The sequence below is a fragment of the Oncorhynchus tshawytscha genome, linkage group LG21 (genome assembly GCF_018296145.1).
Source record: "Oncorhynchus tshawytscha isolate Ot180627B linkage group LG21, Otsh_v2.0, whole genome shotgun sequence".
NCBI classification, from domain to species: Eukaryota; Metazoa; Chordata; class Actinopteri; order Salmoniformes; family Salmonidae; genus Oncorhynchus; species Oncorhynchus tshawytscha.
The window spans coordinates 39,827,651-39,849,814 of NC_056449.1; the positions used below are offsets into that span (position 1 = coordinate 39,827,651).

General features: G+C 44.1%; 1 protein-coding gene across 4 annotated transcripts in view; it reads left to right on the forward strand.

The window, feature by feature from the left end:
- The window catches only part of LOC112238610 (synaptopodin), a 46,764-nt gene extending 25,070 nt beyond the window's left edge, over window positions 1-21,694 (forward strand). For 3 of the 4 annotated variants that reach the window (XM_042303511.1, XM_042303512.1, XM_042303513.1), the window contains 2 exons: window positions 10,492-12,773; window positions 20,038-21,694. In XM_042303511.1, coding sequence (XP_042159445.1) covers window positions 10,492-12,773; window positions 20,038-20,982 — 3,227 coding nt within the window. In that variant the 3' untranslated portion in view covers window positions 20,983-21,694. Of the gene's footprint in view, window positions 1-3,984; window positions 4,164-10,491; window positions 12,774-20,037 lie in introns of those variants that run through there. The other variant, XM_042303514.1, reaches the window with a different exon arrangement.
- Window positions 21,695-22,164: the final 470 nt, after the last annotated feature.

Here is a 22,164-nt window from a genome sequence, read left to right on the forward strand (position 1 = left end):
TTTTAATCCTGTGTTTAGTAGTAGTATCTGAGCAGAGTTTTAGTAGTAGTGTCTGAGTAGAGTTTTGATCCTGTGTTTAGTAGTAGTATCTGAGCAGAGTTTTAGTAGTAGTGTCTGAGTAGAGTTTTAATCCTGTGTTTAGTAGTAGTGTCTGAGTAGAGTTTTAGTAGTAGTGTCTGAGTAGAGTTTTAACCCTGTGTTTAGTAGTAGTATATGAGCAGAGTTTCAACTCTGTGTTTAGTAGTAGTGGCTGGGTGTTTGGAGAGAGGTTAAGTCCTATTCATCTATGTCCAACCCTAGGGGCAGCACACTACCATGGAAAATATTAATTGTTGTTCAATATTTTGTTCATCAATGATTGTGTTTCTATCTCTTGCCTTGGTATAGAGTCTGAGATTAAATGGACTGTGACGTTGAGCTCCTATCACATGACGTTGAGCTCCTATCACATGACGTTGAGCTTCTATCACATGACGTTGAGCTCCTATCACATGACGTTGAGCTCCTATCACATGACGTTGAGATCCTATCATATGACGTTGAGATCCTATCACATGACGTTGAGCTCCTATCACATGACGTTGAGCTCCTATCACATGACGTTGAGCTCCTATCACATGACGTTGAGCTTCTATCACATGACGTTGAGCTCCTATCACATGACGTTGAGCTCCTATCACATGACGTTGAGATCCTATCACATGACGTTGAGATCCTATCACATGACGTTGAGCTTCTATCACATGACGTTGAGCTCCTATCACATGACGTTGAGCTCCTATCACATGACGTTGAGCTCCTATCACATGACGTTGAGCTCCTATCACATGACGTTGAGCTCCTATCACATGACGTTGAGCTCCTATCACATGACGTTGAGCTCCTATCACATGACGTTGAGCTCCTATCACATGACGTTGAGCTCCTATCACATGACGTTGAGATCGTATCACACAGCAATACTGTATCTTACACCCATACTTGCAAATACATTAAATCGGCTACAGGTTTATTTACTTTCAAGCATGTTTTGCTGTTAAACGAGCATAAAATTAGTTTTGTATTGGGAATAAACTAGTCATGTCAGAAAAGAGACATGTCCTGTAATGTGATTGTGATTTAGTCCTATATAACAATAGTAATAGTAACAGTACGTTATGGTTTTATTAGCCTGCCGTTCTTATGATTCCTGTGCATCAAACGCCTCCACTTCCCTCATAAGAACAGCAGCTGTTCATTCTCCTGGTCTGAGATTTGCGCGGAGTTCAAAATGTATAAATAACAACCTCTCTGTGAGAAAACTGGCACACACAATGTTTAAAGTATTTTTTTGTGCGAGCGCACCTTCGACAAATGGGATCCCAAGAAGAAAGGCAGAGATTGGATTTGGCAATGTAAACATATGTTTCCCAATTCCAAGGAAGCCCTTTTGAATTGAGAGAGTGAAAGACTCAGGTCAGACCAGAGTGAGAGGGAAGTTACGACAGTGGGAGGGAGCCTCATTGCCAAGGGCCAAGTTGTGTCTCTGTTGGAGGAAAGCAAAGGAAGTTCATGTCCCTCCCTGCAGGTTGAAGCCCAGAGAGAAGGACTCTGGAGTTCACGGAGGGAAGACTGAGAGGGACCACCTGGAGAGGACAGACAGAGAGGGACCACCTGGAGAGGAGAGACAGAGAGATACCACATGGAGAGGCCAGACAGAGAGGGACCGCCTGGAGAGGACAGACAGAGAGGGAACGCCTGGAGAGGCCAGACAGAGAGGGACCGCCTGGAGAGGCCAGACAGAGAGGGACCGCCTGGAGAGGACAGACAGAGAGGGAACGCCTGGAGAGGCCAGACAGAGAGGGACCGCCTGGAGAGGCCAGACAGAGAGGGACTGCTTGGAGAGGCCAGACAGAGAGGGAACGCCTGGAGAGGCCAGACAGAGAGGGACTGCCTGGAGAGGGCTGACAGAGAGGGACTTGCCTGGAGAGGCCAGACAGAGAGGGATCGCCTGGAGAGGGCTGACAGACAGACAGGGAGGCAGACAGGGAGGTAGGCAGGAAGAGGTCTGAGTCACCTAGCCCCGACAAGAGAGAGAGAGAGAGCGGGCATGTGGACAGGAAGACACTCCCTTCTCTCTCTCCACAGAGAAAAGAAGGTCAGGTACCTAACCTAACTTTCCTAAAGGGCCTAGAGGATCTTCCTATGGTCCAACCCACCAGCTGTACATATGGTCTTTAACCTCTGGCACCTGGTCTAATTCAACATGGTCTCTACCCTCCTCTGGTTCCTGGTCTAACTTAACATGGTCTTTACCCTTCTCTGGTTCCTGGTCTGACTCAACATGGTCTCTACCCTCCTCTGGTTCCTGGTCTAACTTAACATGGTCTTTACCCTCCTCTGGTTCCTGGTCTGACTCAACATGGTCTCTACCCTCCTCTGGTACCTGGTCTAACTCAACATGGTCTCTACCCTCCTCTGGTTCCTGGTCTAACTCAACATGGTCTCTACCCTCCTCTAGTTCCTGGTCTAACTCAACATGGTCTCTACCATCTAGTTCCTGGTCTAACTCAACATGGTCTCTACCCTCCTCTGGTTCCTGGTGTAACTCAACATGGTCTCTACCCTCCTCTGGTTCCTGGTCTGACTCAACATGGTCTCTACCCTCCTCTGGTACCTGGTCTAACTCAACATGGTCTCTACCATCTAGTTCCTGGTCTAACTCAACATGGTCTCTACCCTCCTCTGGTTCCTGGTCTAACTTAACATGGTCTTTACCCTCCTCTGGTTCCTGGTCTGACTCAACATGGTCTCTACCCTCCTCTGGTTCCTGGTCTAACTCAACATGGTCTCTACCCTCCTCTGGTTCCTGGTCTAACTCAACATGGTCTCTACCCTCCTCTAGTTCCTGGTCTAACTCAACATGGTCTCTACCATCTGGTTCCTGGTCTAACTCAACATGGTCTCTACCCTCCTCTGGTTCCTGTTCTAACTCAACATGGTCTCTACCCTCCTCTAGTTCCTGGTCTAACTCAACATGGTCTCTACCCTCTAGTTCCTGGTCTAACTCAACATGGTCTCTACCATCTCTGGTTCCTGGTCTAACTCAACATGGTCTCTACCCTCCTCTGGTTCCTGGTCTAACTCAACATGGTCTCTACCCTCCTCTGGTTCCTGGTCTAACTCAACATGGTCTCTACCCTCCTCTAGTTCCTGGTCTAACTCAACATGGTCTCTACCATCTAGTTCCTGGTCTAACTCAACATGGTCTCTACCATCTAGTTCCTGGTCTAACTCAACATGGTCTCTACCCTCCTCTGGTACCTGGTCTAACTCAACATGGTCTCTACCCTCCTCTGGTACCTGGTCTAACTCAAAGACATACAGCTGATCTGGTGTCAGACTTGACATATTCAGATGACATTACAGGATGAGAGTGTTCGGCAGCGAATTAACTTTTTTTTTTAAATGATCATGTTTTCATGGTTAATTAATGATTTTGAGAACAATTTTTTTGTAGCATGTAACATTATTATAATATTTAACCTTTATTTAACTTGACAAGTGGGTTAAGAACAAATTATTATTTTCAATGAGGTCCTAGGAACAGTGGGTTAACTGCCTGTTCAGGGGCAGAACGACAGATTTATACCTGCCAGCTCAGAGATTCGATCAAGAAACCTTTCGGTTACTAGTCCACCGCTTTAACCACTAGGCTAGGCTAAAGTTTGGCAGATTGTATCATCACCCATATGATCTCTACACCTCACTGGTGATCAAGGGGATTTCTGTGTTTATCTTTCTAGTTTCACTCGTATTCTGAGTGTCATACTTAATCAATCTGAAATACAGTCTACGTTTGGAAATGTAAAATCATCTACTATCATCTCTATGATGGCACTATTCAACCTCTGGAACGGCTCTGTCTGCGCCACAGTCAATGTGAAGTCAGTTTGTGTGTGTGTGTGTGTGTGTGTGTGTGTGTGCGCGCTGGACTGGATGGAGGCGAGTTGAGCCTGTGCTGTGCGCGCTGTTGGGACCAGCAGATTTTGCAACGAGAACGAAATCCGATCCTCTGTCGAGCAGAGCAGCAGAAAGGGGGGTGTGGGGGAAGCAGATACAGTTCAATTGGAAAAGCTTGTGGAACGGTAACTAAAGAGCGGAGGTCTCTGACTTTTAAAAAGGTAAGGAAAGACTAAAAAGGGAGTGGTAAAGTTAGTTTGTAACTTCCTCGTGAGAGCAGAAAACGTATCGGTAAATGTATTTCCACTCTAAACTCTGACGTTTTCCTTTGGTTTTTAAAGCTAGAGAGAAGTTGAATCGTTTTGTAACTTAGAATGTGCCTTTTCTTTTTTTTTATCCAGGTATGTGCGGTGAAATAACGTTTATGGATGTTTTATGGACTTTCCATAGTGTAACTTATTCTCTCGTAAATGGGATTGAATTCACACTTGATGAATGTTCCACCATGTGATGCGGTAATTTAATGTAGTGGAAAATTGAATCCACGCTACTTCATGGCCATATGACATCTGTGATTTCTGTCCGAAGTTTAGTCTACAAACAAAAACGGTTGACTGTCATCATATTTCTGCTTTGCACTCGTCACTTTTTGGCATTTTTATTTTACCTTTATTTAACTAGGTAAGTCAGTTAAGAACAAGTTATTATTTACAATGATGGCCTAGGAACAGTGGGTTAACTGCCTGTTCAGGGGTGGAATGACAGATTTGTACCTTGGCAACTCGGGGATTTGATCTAGCAACATTTCAGTTACTAGTCCAAAGCTGTAACCACTAGGCTACCTGCCGCCCCTTTTGGGTTAATATATTTACCAAATAACGGTCATTAAAATGCCTAAATCATGACCATTTATTCAATTGTACTGCGCACATGTAACTCAGTGTGTCCTACCATTGCCACAAGGCAAACGTCAGGAGAAAATAACTATTTTGGTGGTCAATATTTCATTATCATATCAGAATGCTCTTGATTGATGGTTTGTGTGTTTGCGCAACTATGCGTCACCTGATAGGTGTAATGAGTTCCAAATGGCACCCTATTTGCTACATAGTCAACTCGCTCTCTCTCCCTCACCCTCTATCACTCTAACTCTCCTTCCCCCTCTCTCTATCTCTCTCCCCCCCTTCCTGGTCTGGTCTGGTCAACTGGCTGTAAACTGTAGTTGGAGGGATCATCATGCTATTTAATGTAAGACCCACTCAAAGCCAGGAAGATCTGCCTTTAAAATGAACACCCTGGGAAAGCTAAGTGTGTCCCAAATGGTGCCCTATTCCCTATATAGTCCACTACTTTTCCATAAGGTTCTGGTCAAAAGTAGTGGACTACAGGTAGGGGATAGGGTGCCATGTGGAATGTGGCCCCCCAAGTCAGAGTTTGGAGCCAGCTGGTTGGCTGCTTTAGTCGTTGTTGTGATTGGCTAGGACACCGTGGTTCCCATCAGTCGATGTACAGTAGCTGTCTGGATGGTCGTGGTGTGGAGAGAGGTTGAAGGTTTGCCTGCCTGGATGGTCGTGATGTGGAGAGAGGTTGATGGTTTGCCTGTCTGGATGGCCGTAATGTGGAGAGAGGTTCCAGGTTTGCCTGTCTGGATGACCGTAATGTGGAGAGAAGTTGAAGGTTTGCCTGTCTGGATGACCGTAATGTGGAGAGAGGTTGATGGTTTGCCTGTCTGGATGGCCGTAATGTGGAGAGAGGTTCCAGGTTTGCCTGTCTGGATGGCCGTAATGTGGGAGAGTTGAGGTTTGGTCTGAAGGTTTGCCTGTCTGGAGTTGAGGTTTGCCTGTCTGGATGTAATGTGGAGAGAAGTTGAAGGTTTGCCTGTCTGGATGACCGTAATGTGGAGAGAAGTTGAAGGTTTGCCTGTCTGGATGACCGTAATGTGGAGAGAAGTTGAAGGTTTGCCTGTCTGGATGGCCGTGATGTGGAGAGATTGAAGGTTTGAGTCTGGAGAGATTGAAGGTTTGCCTGTCAGTCTGGAGGTTGAAGGTTTGCCTGTGATGACCGTTGAATGTCTGGATGGCCGTGAGAGATTGAAGGTTTGCCTGTCTGGATGACCGTAATGTGGAGAGAAGTTGAAGGTTTGCCTGTCTGGATGGCCGTGATGTGGAGAGAGATTGAAGGTTTGCCAGTCTGGATGGCCGTGATGTGGAGAGAGATTGAAGGTATGCCAGTCTGGATGGCCGTGATGTGGAGAGCGGTTGAAGGTTTGCCTGTCTGGATGGCCGTGATGTGGAGAGAGGTTGAAGGTTTGCTGCGGTGCCAGCTGTGTCAGGGGTGTTGTTTTAATAGTGATGGTGTCTGGACAGAGGCAGAGCTGGATCTGAATTCCAGTGAATCACAGTCAGAAACACAGTTAGAGTGTGGTCTTCCATGGTGAAGACCTCACCTACTAAAACCAGGATCTCACGAATGGAAAACAGAATAGTCATGGTATGCGTAACCCGGGAAGATATACGTGAAATACAATAGTCAGTGAGGATTGTTTGTGATTGTCTGTCGTAGTGATTGATCAGAATAACACACACACAATATACATTTCCTCCCATTCCAGGGAATGAAAAGCCTCGAGGAGGGATATTTTAGAGCCGTATCCTCAGTGCAAAGGCATTTCAAAAGTTCCTCCAGGATACTGGTGATGGGGAGGTACATAGAGCTGTGGATGAAACGGTATGGTACATAGACCTGTGGATGAAACGGTATGGAACATAGACCTGTGGCTGAAACGGTATGGAACATAGACCTGTGGATGAAATGAAGAGGTACATAAGAGCTGTGGCTGAAATGGTAGGGAACATAGACCTGTGGCTGAAACGGTATGGAACATAGACGTGTGGCTGAAACGGTATGGAACATAGACCTGTGGCTGAAACGGTATTGAACATAGACCTGTGGATGAAATGGAGAGGTACATAAGAGCTGTGGCTGGAACGGTCTGGAACATAGACCTGTGGCTGAAACGGTATGGAAGTTAGACCTGTGGATGAAATGAAGAGGTACATAAGAGCTGTGGCTGAAATGGTAGGGAACATAGACCTGTGGCTGAAACGGTATGGAACATAGACCTGTGGCTGAAACGGTATTGAACATAGACCTGTGGATGAAACGGTATGGAACATAGACCTGTGGCTGAAACGGTATGGAACATAGACCTGTGGATGAAACGGTATTGAACATAGACCTGTGGCTGAAACGGTAGGGAACATAGACCTGTGGCTGAAATGGGGAGGTACATAAGAGCTGTGGCTGAAATGGTATGGGACATAGACCTGTGGATGAAACGGTATTGAACATAGACCTGTGGCTGAAACGGTATGGAACATAGACCTGTGGATGAAATGGAGAGGTACATAAGAGCTATGGATGATATGGTTTACGATTAATAAAGGGTTGATCTACAGCCTTGAATACATTATAAAGCCATGCCTGAGACTCAGAGACTGACTGAGGCAGTGATTTAGTCCCAAATAGAACCCTATTCCCTATCCTATTCCTTACACAGTGCCCCATAGGGCTCCGGTCAACAGTAGTACACTATGTAGGGAATCGGGTGCCATTTGGGAACGCTGAGAGGGAATGTTCTGGGCTGCTGAGGAATGCTTGGTGAGAGACCAGATGGTAGAGAAGAAAAACTTTCTCCTGCTCTGAACAGAGCTCTTAAACTCGGATATTAAAACGGAGCCTCCATTTTCAACAGAAACACTGTTTTTATTTTATTATTATTATTCTTCTTTTTTTTTTTTATCACATTGTCTAAATAATGAGCCTCGGTGCCAAGTCATCATAGTCAACATATTATATTACTGAAAAAATAGTTGATTTGTCTGAAATGCTTTCCTCGTTGCTAAACCTGAACCTTAAATATCCAATGCAGACGTTTTTATCTGAGTAAAAAATGAAGCACCTTAATGTGTTTATTTTCAAAAGAATTGGCAAAAAGGAACAAAAATAGCTTCTTAGCCAAATAGCAATTTTGCTGGGAGTGGTCTGAGTGGGGAGGGTAAAACTTCAAATCTAGCTTTTATTGGCAGAGAGGTTTGAAACTCTTTCTTATTGGTCTATAAACTAATTTACAGCGTGGTGATGTCACCATGGAAAGCCCAACGCGTCATCCCATCAAAACAGGCTGTCATTTCAGTCAGTTTTACACTAAAAGGACATGATCATCATTTTCACAATTTCACAGTATTATTCCATCCTCAATAGTGTGGAAACACATTTAAAACACATGAAAATCACGTTTTTTTTTTTGACCTGCACTGGGATTGTAGCCCTTTCCTGAAATCAAATGACCTTGTGGCCTCATGGGTGGAATGTTTATTTGTTTTTTAAACTCAGAAAATCCAGCGTTTTTATATCAAACAGTTTTCTTTTATTTCAGTCTTCTGTGACGTGTATTTAAAGTGTAATATTCTTCATAATTTCATAATTACTAAACATTATTAATTCGTTTAAATACGAAAATCCACTGTTTCTATGTCAAATAGTTTTTGTTATATTTTCAGTCATCTGCAAAGTATATAAAGTGTAATATTGGGATGCAAACTCAAAATGTGATACATTTCAACTCTTTATCTGACACGGTACAGGTGTCTTCTTTTCTTAAGCCCATAACCATGTGTGTGAGGTGTATACTTTAGTTTCAAAGTAGATTTGTTTAAGACTACCAAGAAACACTCTGTGTGACCCTGATTTAGACCACTGCAGTAAAAGGTTCAACCTAAGACCTGTAGTAATTTGTTCAACTTTTGTCGAGCAGGATGTTATTTTTTGTGAAAGTGTTTGTTTACACATTTGTCCACAGTCTAGTCAGAGCTACGTCTTACCAGTGCCCAGTCTGAACAGTGAAACACCAAACCAGTCCGTGAACGAACAAATGAACTAACTAACTAACTAACTACCACATTTGGTTGGAGGGATTACACAGTACAGCACCAGGTAATGATAACCATATGTAGCAGAAACAATTATGTGGCTTTTTAAATAGTACAGCTACACTGCCTTTTTAAATAGTACAGCTACACTGCCTTTTTAAATAGTACAGCTACACTGCCTTTTTAAATAGTACAGCTACACTGCCTTTTTAAATAGTACAGCTACACTGCCTTTTTAAATAGTACAGCTACACTGTAGAATGTTTTCAAACCTCTTGACTTCTTCCCACATTGTTGTGCTAAAGCCTGAATTTAAAATGAATTAAATTGAGATTTTGTGTCACTGGCCTACACACAATACCCCATAATGTCAAAGTGGAATTATGTTTTTGGAATTTCTACAAATTATTTAAAAAATGAAAAGCTGAAATTTCTTGACTCAATAACTATTCAACCCCTTTGTTATGGTAAGCTTAAATAAGTTCAGGAGTAAATAAAAAAGTGCTTAACAAGTCACATAATGAGTTGCACTGTGTGCAATAATAGTGTTTCATGTACTTTTTGAATGACTACCTCATCTCTGTACCCCACACATACAATTATCTGTTAAGGCCCTCAGTCAAGCAGTGAATTTCAAACACAAAAACCATGGACGTTTTACAGTGCCTCACAAGGAAACTCACCTATTGGTAGATACATTTTTTTTTTTAAGATAAAAAAAGCTGACAAGTATTTCTTTGAGCATGGTGAAGTTATTACCACTCTTCATATTTTCAAGCATGGTGGTGGCTGCATCATGTTATGGGTATGTTTGTCATTGGCATTAACCTAAAACACAAGGCCAATTATACACTGGATTTGCTTATCAAGACGACATTGAATGTTCCCGAGTGGCCTAGTTACTGTTTTGACTTAAATCGTCTTGAAAATCTAGGGCACGACTTGAAAATGGCTGTCTAGCAATGATCAATAACCAACTTGACAGAGATTGAAGAATTTAGAAAATAATAATGTGCAAATAGTGTACAATCAAGGTGTGCAAAACTCTGAGAGACTTACAATATTCTAACATGCATTGACTCAGCAGTGTCAATACTTATGAAATTAGATATTTTTTGTATTTCATTTTTTCAGTAAATTTGAAAAAGACTCAAAAAAATGTTTTCATGTTTTCACTCATTATGGGGTTTTATGTGTCGATAGGTGAGGGGGTAAAACATGTTATCCGTTATGAATTCAGCCTGTAACACAACTAAATGTGGAATAAGTGAATTTATGTCACTGTCTCCTCAGACTTGTTAAAACCTTGTCCTCGTTGGTTCACATTAGTTTGAACATTTACCAAGCTTATTGTTGAGGGAACGCTTTCAACAGAGGTGTTGAAATTGTTTCTTTTGTTTTCTGTAAAAGATGATAGCTAACTAACACACGTCCCCAGTCTGTTCTGGGGTTATGAGTTCAATGAATTTGTCCAAGCTTTTGTTGCTGTCATCAAATAACAATCATGATTTATCTCTCTCTTTCTCCCCACCGTCCTCCATCACTCCTTCTCTCTCTTCCTGCATCCCTCTCTCCCCCTCCTCCTCTCGCTTACTTTCCCTTCCTCTATCTCCTCCAGACCTGACACGTAGCGCCAGCCTATCAGAGAAGGAGTTGAAGGAGGCGAGGGTGAGGTCACAGATCATTGCTGCCCAGTTGACCGTCCCGTCTGGCTGCTCCAACTCCCGCGGAGTCCAGCTCTTCAACCGCCGCCAGCAGAGAGTCAACGCCTTCACGCTAGAGAGCTGCGGGGAAAGAACGAGGGAAGAGGAGCGAGAGGAGAGAGACGGAGATACCAGGAACAACAACCTGACATGGGAAGAAGAGCGAGGGGGACCTAGTGAGGGGACAGAGACAGACAGACAACTGGACTGCAGCGGGATAAAACAACCACTCTGGTCACCACCCTCTGGCAGTGAGGTCACCGGAAGTGACGTCATGAAGGACCCAGGTGACGAGCACATCTACGAGGAAGTGGAAACAGTGACACAGGAGAGACACTTCCAGCCGGTGAACGAGAGACAAGGGGAGGAGGAAGAGAGAGAAAGAGAGGAAATATACGAGGATATTGAGGGTGAAGTGAAGGATGAGATTATGTCAGTAAATGAAAACAACACCGGTCCAGTCAGAGAGGAAGTGGGGATGAATAGGGGGTCATACACATACCCCACAGCTCCCCCTGAGACCCGTAATGGCTTCCATAACACCCAGAGCTCTGCTGGAGAGATCCAAAATGGAGGCCGAGTTTCTATGTCCTTGTCCAGACAGGCCCCCACCATCGTCAACCGGACAGCCAGACCCTTCTTCTCCCCTCCCACCGTACAACCCAAGTCCCCAGAGGCCAGGAGTCCCGTCATGGATAACAACATACCTCCAGCTCCCTCTTATCCTACCCCAACTCTTCCCCCAGCTTCCTCAGACTCCACTCCCCCTCTCCCTCCTTTCACTGCCACTCGCCCCGTAGCCTTCTCCCCTCCGCCCCCTCCTCCCTCATACCCCATGCCTCCTCTCCCAGCCTTCCCCATCCATCCTCCTCCTCCCTCCCAGTCTCTCTCCATTCCTCCCGCCATGTCTACCGTCATGTTCCCTAGGTCTACACCCGTCCCCCAGTACAACCCTCCTCCTACAGCTGCCCCAGTGTCCCAGTATCTACCCCCCAACCCTCCTGTCAACCACAACATCCCTCCTCCAAGTTCCCCTAGACCCAACACCTTTGTCCCCTTCACCCCTCAGCCTATAGGCCAACAGAACCAGCAGCAGCCAATCAAAACGGGAATCCTGGAAGAAGGGGCGGCGGCCATCAGACGATCGTCGACAGCCAGGAAGTCCATGTTCACCTTTAAGGAGAAGCCTGTCATGGCACCCAATCCTGAACTCCTCTCTCTGGTCCAGGGGAACGATGATAGGAAGAAGCATGGCCTCCGCTCCGTTCCCGACTCAGCCCCAGAGGAGGAGCTGCTGGCTCTGGGGGCCGAGGCCTCTAACTTCCTAGCCAGGGAGGAGGTGAAGGCGGAGGCTGCCAATGTGCCGGAGTGGTCCTCCTGTCTCAAGAGCTCCAGGACCAGGGAGCCCAGGGGGCAGCACCAGCCAGAGCAGATCCTGACCAACGCATCAGGGAAGGGGGCCGAGCTGTTCGCTAAGCGCCAGTCCAGGATGGAGAAGTACGTAGTGGAGAACCAGAATGTGTCCGGTGGTGGAGGTGGTCAGATGAGGTCTCCGTCTCCCACAGCATCTCTGCCGCCATCTTGGGTCTATCCATCGAATATGCCTGGCCGGGTCAAAGCTATTGCTAACAACACTGACCTCAGCGCCAGGCTGACCCGGACCCTCCAGACCCCTCAGCCCTCGAACAGGAGGCCCAGCCAGCAGGCTCAAACTCCGGCCCCAGTCCCCGAGGAACCACCCTTGGAGAACGGCTGCACCAAGATAGAGATGGATCTCTCCAGGCACAAGCCCTACCAGCTCAACTCCTCCCTGTTCATCTTCAACCCAGTCCAGGACTCTACCAGCACCCTGCTGAGCTCTCTGCCCCGGGGGGCCCCGCCACCACCTAAACCCCTGGTCTCATCTGAGGCCTACTCCAGGCAGGCCTCCCTGCCCTCCTCCAACCCTCCATCGCACAACTACAACAGCCTGCCCCGCTTCAGGCCTACCATGTCCCCTTCACTTCAGCCCCCATCAGGAGGAATTGGAGGTGGGGTTAACTATCCTCCTCAACACGGGGGAACTCCACAGCTGAGGGACCCCAGGATCACCTCTCCTGTCTCTGTCTTCTCTCCGGAGAGAGTGGCTTCTCCTCGGTCGAGCGTCCAGGCACCCAGACCCACCTTCTCTGCCAAGAGGGCAGGGATCGAACCCCAGGTGTGGAGGCCTTCTTTCTTCTTCTACCAATAGATCTACTCTGCTTTGACTCTGTTTCTACTCTGAACTGTGTTAACATGACCAAAGTACAACAGATAGACAGAAAGAGCCTTATTTTACTATATTGCAAACAACAGATACACACAGTCGATGTATTAGATACCTAGATACTACAGGATTAGACATCACTGTTGATGTTATTTCACAGTACAAAGCTCAACATAGATTATTTCTCTACACTGAAAGCCACACATTTTGTTTGAGTTCCACGGTTTTGCTGCTTCATTCAATCAAATCCCAGAAAAGGAACATTATTTAATGTCAGATTAACAGGGGAATATTTGTCAAATAGTACAATATATAAAAACCACTGAGTGTACTTCCGTCAACTTCGGGTTCACACTTTTTCCAGTGTTTTCCCCCTACAAGTCTCCAGAAAGACTTGAGAGAGAGAGAGAGAGAGAGGAAGAGGAAGAGAATAGCAGAGAAGAGAAAGAAGAGAATAGCAGAGACCAACAAAGAAAACAAGATACACAAAGCCCTTTAACAGATGCTCTGGCGTCTATTTTATGATCTATGATTTGTAATTTAATACAAGCTTACAGACATGAAAGTATCAGGCAGGGAACTCCCTTTTAATGTCTCTGTTTCTAATATAGACTGACTGCTGTTTGAAATGGCACCCCTATTCCCTGTACAGTACATTACTTTTGACCAGGGCCCATAAGGCGCAGGAAATAGGGAAAGTATAGGAAATAGGGTGCCATTTGAGACGTAGACCTAGACTTCTGATTCTCAGTTTCTCAGCCCTTAGACGAGAACTACCAAATGATAGACTGCTGTTAGCTTCCTGTGAGCCCTGACTGAGGCCTTCGATGTCAGTCATTTACACACTGCACTGCTGCCATTTTGACGTAACGTATCTGAAATGGTTTTTACGACTTGACTGAGCAATAATTTCAGGTGAAGTGTTTATACGTAGAACGACATAGAATTAAAATATAACTCGTGATTGTTTTCAGATTTACGACGTTGTTTACTAAAACCAAATAGGGGAGCCTCAAAACATACAAGTGTTTGGAGCTAGTGGACAATAATAATAATAATAATAATAATAATAATAATAGGTATAGCTTCCTCGTTTCTCTTATCTCTGATGCACTCATTTCCCATTCATAGAACAACAATATAGAATAAAAAAAGATGTTTTCAGATGTGTTGATCACTAAACCAGCTAGCTGACAACAAGGACTTTGGTTGTTCTGTTTCTCTATTCTTTTATGTGCTGATTTCTGTTTTCCGATTCTGTATCTAGAAACGTCTCTTTTTGTTTCTGTTTTGGACTGTTTCTTTTTCTCTCCTGATTAAACCTTTATCCTTTCTGTTTTGGACTGTTTCTTTTTCTCTCCTGATTAAACCTTTATCCTTTCTGTTTTGGACTGTTTCTTTTTCTCTCCTGATTAAACCTTTATCCTTTCTGTTTTGGACTGTTTCTTTTTCTCTCCTGATTAAACCTTTATCCTTTCTGTTTTGGACTGTTTCTTTTTCTCTCCTGATTAAACCTTTATCCTTTCTGTTAGGGACTGTTTCTTTTTCTCTCCTGATTAAACCTTTATCCTTTCTGTTTTGGACTGTTTCTTTTTCTCTCCTGATTAAACCTTTATCCTTTCTGTTTTGGACTGTTTCTTTTTCTCTCCTGATTAAACCTTTATCCTTTCTGTTAGGGACTGTTTCTTTTTCTCTCCTGATTAAACCTTTATCCTTTCTGTTTTGGACTGTTTCTTTTTCTCTCCTGATTAAACCTTTATCCTTTCTGTTAGGGACTGTTTCTTTTTCTCTCCTGATTAAACCTTTATCCTTTCTGTTTTGGACTGTTTCTTTTTCTCTCCTGATTAAACCTTTATCCTTTCTGTTTTGGACTGTTTCTTTTTCTCTCCTGATTAAACCTTTATCCTTTCTGTTAGGGACTGTTTCTTTTTCTCTCCTGATTAAACCTTTATCCTTTCTGTTAGGGACTGTTTCTTTTTCTCTCCTGATTAAACCTTTATCCTTTCTGTTTTGGACTGTTTCTTTTTCTCTCCTGATTAAACCTTTATCCTTTCTGTTTTGGACTGTTTCTTTTTCTCTCCTGATTAAACCTTTATCCTTTCTGTTTTGGACTGTTTCTTTTTCTCTCCTGATTAAACCTTTATCCTTTCTGTTTTGGACTGTTTCTTTTTCTCTCCTGATTAAACCTTTATCCTTTCTGTTAGGGACTGTTTCTTTTTCTCTCCTGATTAAACCTTTATCCTTTCTGTTTTGGACTGTTTCTTTTTCTCTCCTGATTAAACCTTTATCCTTTCTGTTTTGGACTGTTTCTTTTTCTCTCCTGATTAAACCTTTATCCTTTCTGTTTTGGACTGTTTCTTTTTCTCTCCTGATTAAACCTTTATCCTTTCTGTTTTGGACTGTTTCTTTTTCTCTCCTGATTAAACCTTTATCCTTTCTGTTTTGGACTGTTTCTTTTTTCTCTCCTGATTAAACCTTTATCCTTTCTGTTAGGGACTGTTTCTTTTTCTCTCCTGATTAAACCTTTATCCTTTCTGTTAGGGACTGTTTCTTTTTTCTCCTGATTAAACCTTTATCCTTTCTGTTTTGGACTGTTTCTTTTTCTCTCCTGATTAAACCTTTATCCTTTCTGTTTTGGACTGTTTCTTTTTCTCTCCTGATTAAACCTTTATCCTTTCTGTTTTGGACTGTTTCTTTTTCTCTCCTGATTAAACCTTTATCCTTTCTGTTAGGGACTGTTTCTTTTTCTCTCCTGATTAAACCTTTATCCTTTCTGTTAGGGACTGTTTCTTTTTCTCTCCTGATTAAACCTTTATCCTTTCTGTTTTGGACTGTTTCTTTTTCTCTCCTGATTAAACCTTTATCCTTTCTGTTAGGGACTGTTTCTTTTTCTCTCCTGATTAAACCTTTATCCTTTCTGTTTTGGACTGTTTCTTTTTCTCTCCTGATTAAACCTTTATCCTTTCTGTTAGGGACTGTTTCTTTTTCTCTCCTGATTAAACCTTTATCCTTTCTGTTAGGGACTGTTTCTTTTTCTCTCCTGATTAAACCTTTATCCTTTCTGTTAGGGACTGTTTCTTTTTCTCTCCTGATTAAACCTTTATCCTTTCTGTTAGGGACTGTTTCTTTTTCTCTCCTGATTAAACCTTTATCCTTTCTGTTAGGGACTGTTTCTTTTTCTCTCCTGATTAAACCTTTATCCTTTCTGTTAGGGACTGTTTCTTTTTCTCTCCTGATTAAACCTTTATCCTTTCTGTTTTGGACTGTTTCTTTTTCTCTCCTGATTAAACCTTTATCCTTTCTGTTTTTCTGGAAACTTTTTTCTTTTGTTTAGTCTTTTTTTACCCTGTCGTCTGTTTCTTCTATCCTGACGTTTTCCACTCATCTACCTTTATAGTACCCATAATCAGAACCATAATCATTTTCTATTGCCATAGTTTACTGAAGAATATAGTACATCGACCACATGTATATCTCTGCAGGAAAACATTTAAAAACAGTCAATAGACACCACACAAATGCATATTCCCAAAGACTAACACCGGATAAATACATCAAAGCAAAACCAACAATCAGTCTTTTTTAAAGAAGTAACAGTTTTAAAAGATTCTCTCTTAAGGTAATGGAAACACCCTGTACAATATGAGTGATCACACTGCATTCCACAACCTGTTTTTTTTTTTGTGAAGAAAGGGTCTTAGCTTTCTAAAAGCCCCCAAGGGTTAAAAGCATTCTGACAAATAGTATGACCCCATGGCCCCTACCTTCAAAAGAATGGTATGACCCATTGGCCTTTCTTGTCTAGCATGAAAACACTCCAGGCTCAAGGTACAGGTTACCCTTAGGGCCTAAGTAGGTACAGATATGTCACATGCTTCGTAGACAACAGATGCAGACAAACAGTGACATGCTTACTGACGGGCCCTTCCCAACAATGCAGAGTTAAACATAAGATTAAAAAGTGACACAGTGAATAACAAATAAAAAATAACATGGCTATATACAGGAAGTAGAAAATAACATGGCTATATACAGGAAGTAGAAAATAACATGGCTATATACAGGAAATAAAAAATAACATGGCTATATACAGGAAGTAGAAAATAACATGACTATATACAGGAAGTAGAAAATAACATGGCTATATACAGGAAGTAGAAAATAACACGGCTATATACAGGAAGTAGAAAATATATACAGGAAGTAGAAAATAACACGGCTATATACAGGGAGTAGAAAATAACATGGCTATATACAGGAAGTAGAAAATAACATGGCTATATACCGGAAGTAGAAAATAACATGGCTATATACAGGAAGTACCAGTACCGAGAAATGAACAGGGGTACGAGGTAATTGAGGTAGCTAGGTACTGTATATATTTGTAAGAGTAAAGTGACTAGCAGCAGCGTGTGTGGTGAGTGTGAAAGAGTGTGTGTGTGTGTGTGTGTGGTGTCAGTACGCGTGTGTGTGTGTGTGTGTGTGTGTGTGTGTGTGTGTGTGTGTGTGTGTGTGTGTGTGCGTGCGTTGGGGTTGTCGATGTAAGTATGTGTCTGTGGGTAGAGTCCAGTGTGTGTGTGCATAGAGTCAGTGCACAAGAGTTGGTGCAAATGGGTCAATGCATGTAGTCTGGGACAGGTAGCCATTTTATTTACTATTTAGCAGTCTTGTTTAGAAGTCTGATGGTTTGGGGTAGAAGCTATTCAGGGTCCTGTTGGTTCCAAACTTGGTGCATTGGCGCCGCTTGCCGTGTGGTAGCAGAGAGAACAGTGTATGACTTGGGTGGCTGGAGTCTTTTACAGTTTTTTGGGCCTTCCTCTGACACCGCCTGGTATAGAGGTCCTGGATGGCAGGGAGCTCAGCCCCAGTGATGTACTTGGCCGTACGCGCTACCCTCTGTTGTGCCTTGTGGTCGCATGCCAAGCAGTTGCCATACCAAGCGGTGATGCAGCCAGTCTAGATGTTCTCGATGGTGCAGCTGTAGATTTTTTGGGGAGAATCTGAGGGCCCATGCCAAATCTTTTCAGACTCCTGAGGGGGAAGAGGCGTTGTCGTGCCCTCTTCACAACTGTGTTGGTGTGTTTGGACGTTGATAGATCCTTAGTGATGAGGAACTTGAAGCTCTCGACCCGCTCCACTGCAGTCCCGTGGATGTGAATGGGAGTACGCTCCCCCTGATTACTGTAGTCCACCATCAGCTCTTTTGTCTTACTGACGTTGAGGGAGAGGTTGTTGTCCTGCCACAACACTGCCAGGTCTCTGACCTCCTTCCTATTGGCTGGTCTCATCATCGTTTACCACCATTGTGCAAAATAAACTTTCTAGTTTACCCCATTAGTTAACACTATCAATGTTTTCCTCTACTGGGTGAATTGCCAATATTAGCCACTTTCAATGCAACATACTGAAACAAAATGAACTAAGCAAGACTTAGTATGCAAGAGATTTTTTTTTTTTGCACCGCAGTAGGATTATATTGCATTGACTCAGGGATGACTCAGCCCGTACTCTACAGACCTGTGCGGCATAACCAATCAGAGCTGCAGTATCCCTATATGCAAATAGACCATTGCCATATATGGATCTGTGCCATTCCTTAGAACTGGACTGTGTTTACAGCATGAGCGATTGTGAGTAGATGCACTCATCAAAGTGAGAGCTGCATGTAGCCACATGTGAACATTTAGTTCATATCCTTTGCAACTTAGTGACTTATTAGCTCAGTTATAGATAGTTTGTAGTCAGCAGTGGAGGAGTGGTCGCTTCCAACAAGAACACAAAACATGTACATTTCTAGACATCTTTGAAAAGAAACTCAGGTAAAGAGCATTTCTTCTGTCTTAATAGGGCCGTGTTGTATTTTGAGACAGAATGAGCTAAGTAGCCATAATAATGGTAGCCTCTAATAATGGTATGGGAATAATAATTAACTTTATTTTGTATAGTGGTTTCTTGCATCTAACAACACATTTTCAGTCACATCCTTGTCTGAAGGACAAGTGGATAAATGACAACAACAAAAAAACACTGAATGTAGGCTTACATTGAACACCACACATTGTCTGCTAATACAGGCTGAATGAGAGAACAGCTATTTTACATGTTAGAATATTATGGGATGCATTTTCACCTTTTGTTTTTTGATGGTAGACCATTCTAATAGGCCTACATCAGGACCAAATAGCCACACTAGCCATTGTTATAACTGTAACTTAAAGTGGGTACAACCTCAGTGTTTACAATAAAACCAGAAGTTGCACAGACTTTTCACAACGTTGAAGTTTGCGCTCAGCAGACCCGACATTTTCTCAGTGCCGAAAAAAAATGTTCAGGGAACATTGCCATCGTGTTGTCGGCAAACTTAATGATGGTGTTGGAGTCATGCACAGCCGTGGGTGAACAGAGAGTACAGGAGGGGACAAAGCACGCACCCCTGAGGGACCCCTGTGTTGAGGGTCAGTGTGGTGGATGTGTTGTTGCCTGCCCTCACCACTTGGGGGCTGGCCCGTCAGGAAGTCCAGGATCGAGTTGCAGAGGGAGGTGTTCAGTCCCTGGGACCTTAGCTTAGCTTTGAGGGCACTATGGTGTTGAACGCTGAGCTGTAGTCAATGAACAGCATTCTCACATAGGTGTTCCTTCCGTTCCAAGTGGGAAAGGGCAGTATGGAGATAGTGCGTCATCTGTGGATCTGTTGGGGCGGTATGCAAATCGGAGTGGGTCCAGTGTGTCTGGGATGATGGTGTTGATGTGAGCCATGATCAGCCTTTAAAAGTATTCTTGGGCACAGAGACTATGGTGGCCTGCTTGAAACATGTTGGTATTACCGACTCTGTCAAAGAGAAGATGAAAATGTCAGTGAAGACACTTGCCAGCTGGTCAGCACATGCTCGGAGTACACGTCCTGGTAGTCCATCTGGCCCTGCGGCCTTGTGAGTAAGAGCTTTAAATAAGTCAACATTCACATCGGCTACGGAGAGTGTGATCACACAGTCATCCGTAACAGCTGGTCCTCTCATAGATGCTTCAGTGTTGCTTGCCTCGAAGCGAGCATAGGCCTTTAGCTTATCTTACATTCATCTCTCTACCCTTGTTTAGCATCATCATGGTGTCTCACATTCATGTCTCTCTAACCTAGTTTAACATCATCACGGTGTCTCACATTCATGTGTCTGTACATTCACATGTCTTTATACTCTTTACTACTCTCTCTCCACAGACGAGGAAGGAGTCACCTCCAACCCCGACCCACACCACCCCCACCAGGACACCCCAGTTCACCCGTCGGTTCAGCAGCCCAGAGGGACCCCCCACTCCCAGTGGGGTTTGGTCCCCTACCCCCCAGACCAGCATCACCTCCTCCTCCTCTTCCAGGCCCCAACACCAGGGCACCACCACACCCACCTCCCCTGTCTCCCCACCCTGGGAGACGAGGTGCCAGTCCCCCGCGGTGGTCAACCAGACCACCAAACCCTTCTCTACAGCCTCTTTATCCAGGCCTAAACCATCCACTACCACCTCACCTATATCGCCTGTATCTCCCTGGGGGTCCCGCTGTCAATCCCCTAACATCAACCAGACAACCAAGCCTTTCTCCACCACCACCACCATCTCCAACTCTTCCTCTTCCAGACCCTCTCACCAAGGCACCATCACCTCTCCTCTCTCCCCCTCACCCCTGTCCCCTCCCTGGGGTTCCAGATGCCAGTCTCCCATTGTCAGCCCCAACAACTCCAAGGCAAACCATCGCCTGTTAGCCAAGAACATCATCAACGCGGCCAAACGTAAAAATAGCCCGTCCCCAGGTGCTCTGAGTGGCCACAATCTCCCAATCTCCCCGCTAGGTGACAACACCACCCACCAGCACCACCAGGGCTACGACCACAGTAGCAGCAGCTCCAAACCCCCTTTCAGCCCCTACCAGTCCAGGGCCATGGGGTGCCAGTCTCCCCCCTTCGCCAGCCCTCCTCCCACCCCTACAGGGGTGATCCGGTCCCCAGTAAGGCTCTACAACACCAGGTCCCTCACTGACTCGGATGCTTCGGTGGAGTCGGAGGACTCTGGGCTGAGGTCTCCAGGACTGCAGCGTACCCACAACACCTGTCCCCGGGGCTGGGGCGGCAGCCTGAGGGTGAAGAGGGGCAGTTTTGGCACCGACCTATAGGGGGAGCTGGGGAGAGAGGGTCAGGAAATAAAGGAAAGAAGAAAAAAAACGACATTGATAAAAGGGACTGGTGGGTTTTGGACAATTCTTAATTTCATTGACCTATAGGAGCATCTAAGATGGAGGGCCAGCTCAGTGCTTGCCTCACAGGGGAGATATGGAAAGGACTTTGAAAGGAACTGACCTTGTGTGTTTGTTGCTTTGGAGTAAGGGACAATAATGTTGACCACACAGTAAAGAACCTGATGCCCTTACAATGCAGCTGGGACATAGAAGCAAACTGTCTGGTGATTTTAAAGTAATCTAAAACCCACTGATTTAGCTGGCTGGCTATAGAAGAGTCCAGGACCGTCAAGCTCAGAGCTAGCTCAACAGTGGGATTACTGAGAGGAGATTGAAGGGACAATTCACTGTTGCCTCTTCCTCTCATTCTTACATCTTATAAAACACGTTATACATTTATTACGCAAAAAGGAAATTAAAGGGATTCTAAAATCCTAAGAGACTTGTCTGCAACTTTTGGAAACCTTGTAATTGAAAAACAAAATGTGTTGTTGTAATCAAGCATTGCTGAAATGTAAAACGAGCTTTTGACTTTGACAAGAGTTCCTTGAATAATCAAATTATTACAGTAGCTTACTTATGTTTACTCTTAAAAAAAAAAAAAAAGGTGTTTATTGTAATTTGTACCAAAAAAAAAACTAAAAAAAGGTATACAGGCTAGAAGAAAAATACCAAAGACAATATCTGGAATGATGCAGTGTTGTCTCAGTGTTAAACATTTCATCCCCCACGTAAGACATTGATAATGTGGTGTCGTAGATAGGCCCTTTGCAGTTGTTTTGTATGTATATATATATATATATATATGTGTGTTTTAATGTTGCTGGGTATACATTGGAATAGAAAAGAATGCAGTTAAACCATAGGTTGACGTGATGTTTGCAGGTCTGACACAGGTCAAACTGGGGGGAGAGAAAGAGGGTGCCATTTTTAAAATGGCACCCTATTCTCTACGGTGCACTACTTTACACCCGAGCCTTATGGGGCCCTGGTCAAAAAGTAGTGCACTAAATAGGGTGCCATTTGGAAACAGAGCACCATTTAGGACGCATACAGAGTATGGAGAGGTCCGTTTTAGTTCTGTAGTAGTCGTGTCTACAGGGAGGCAGGTATAGGAGT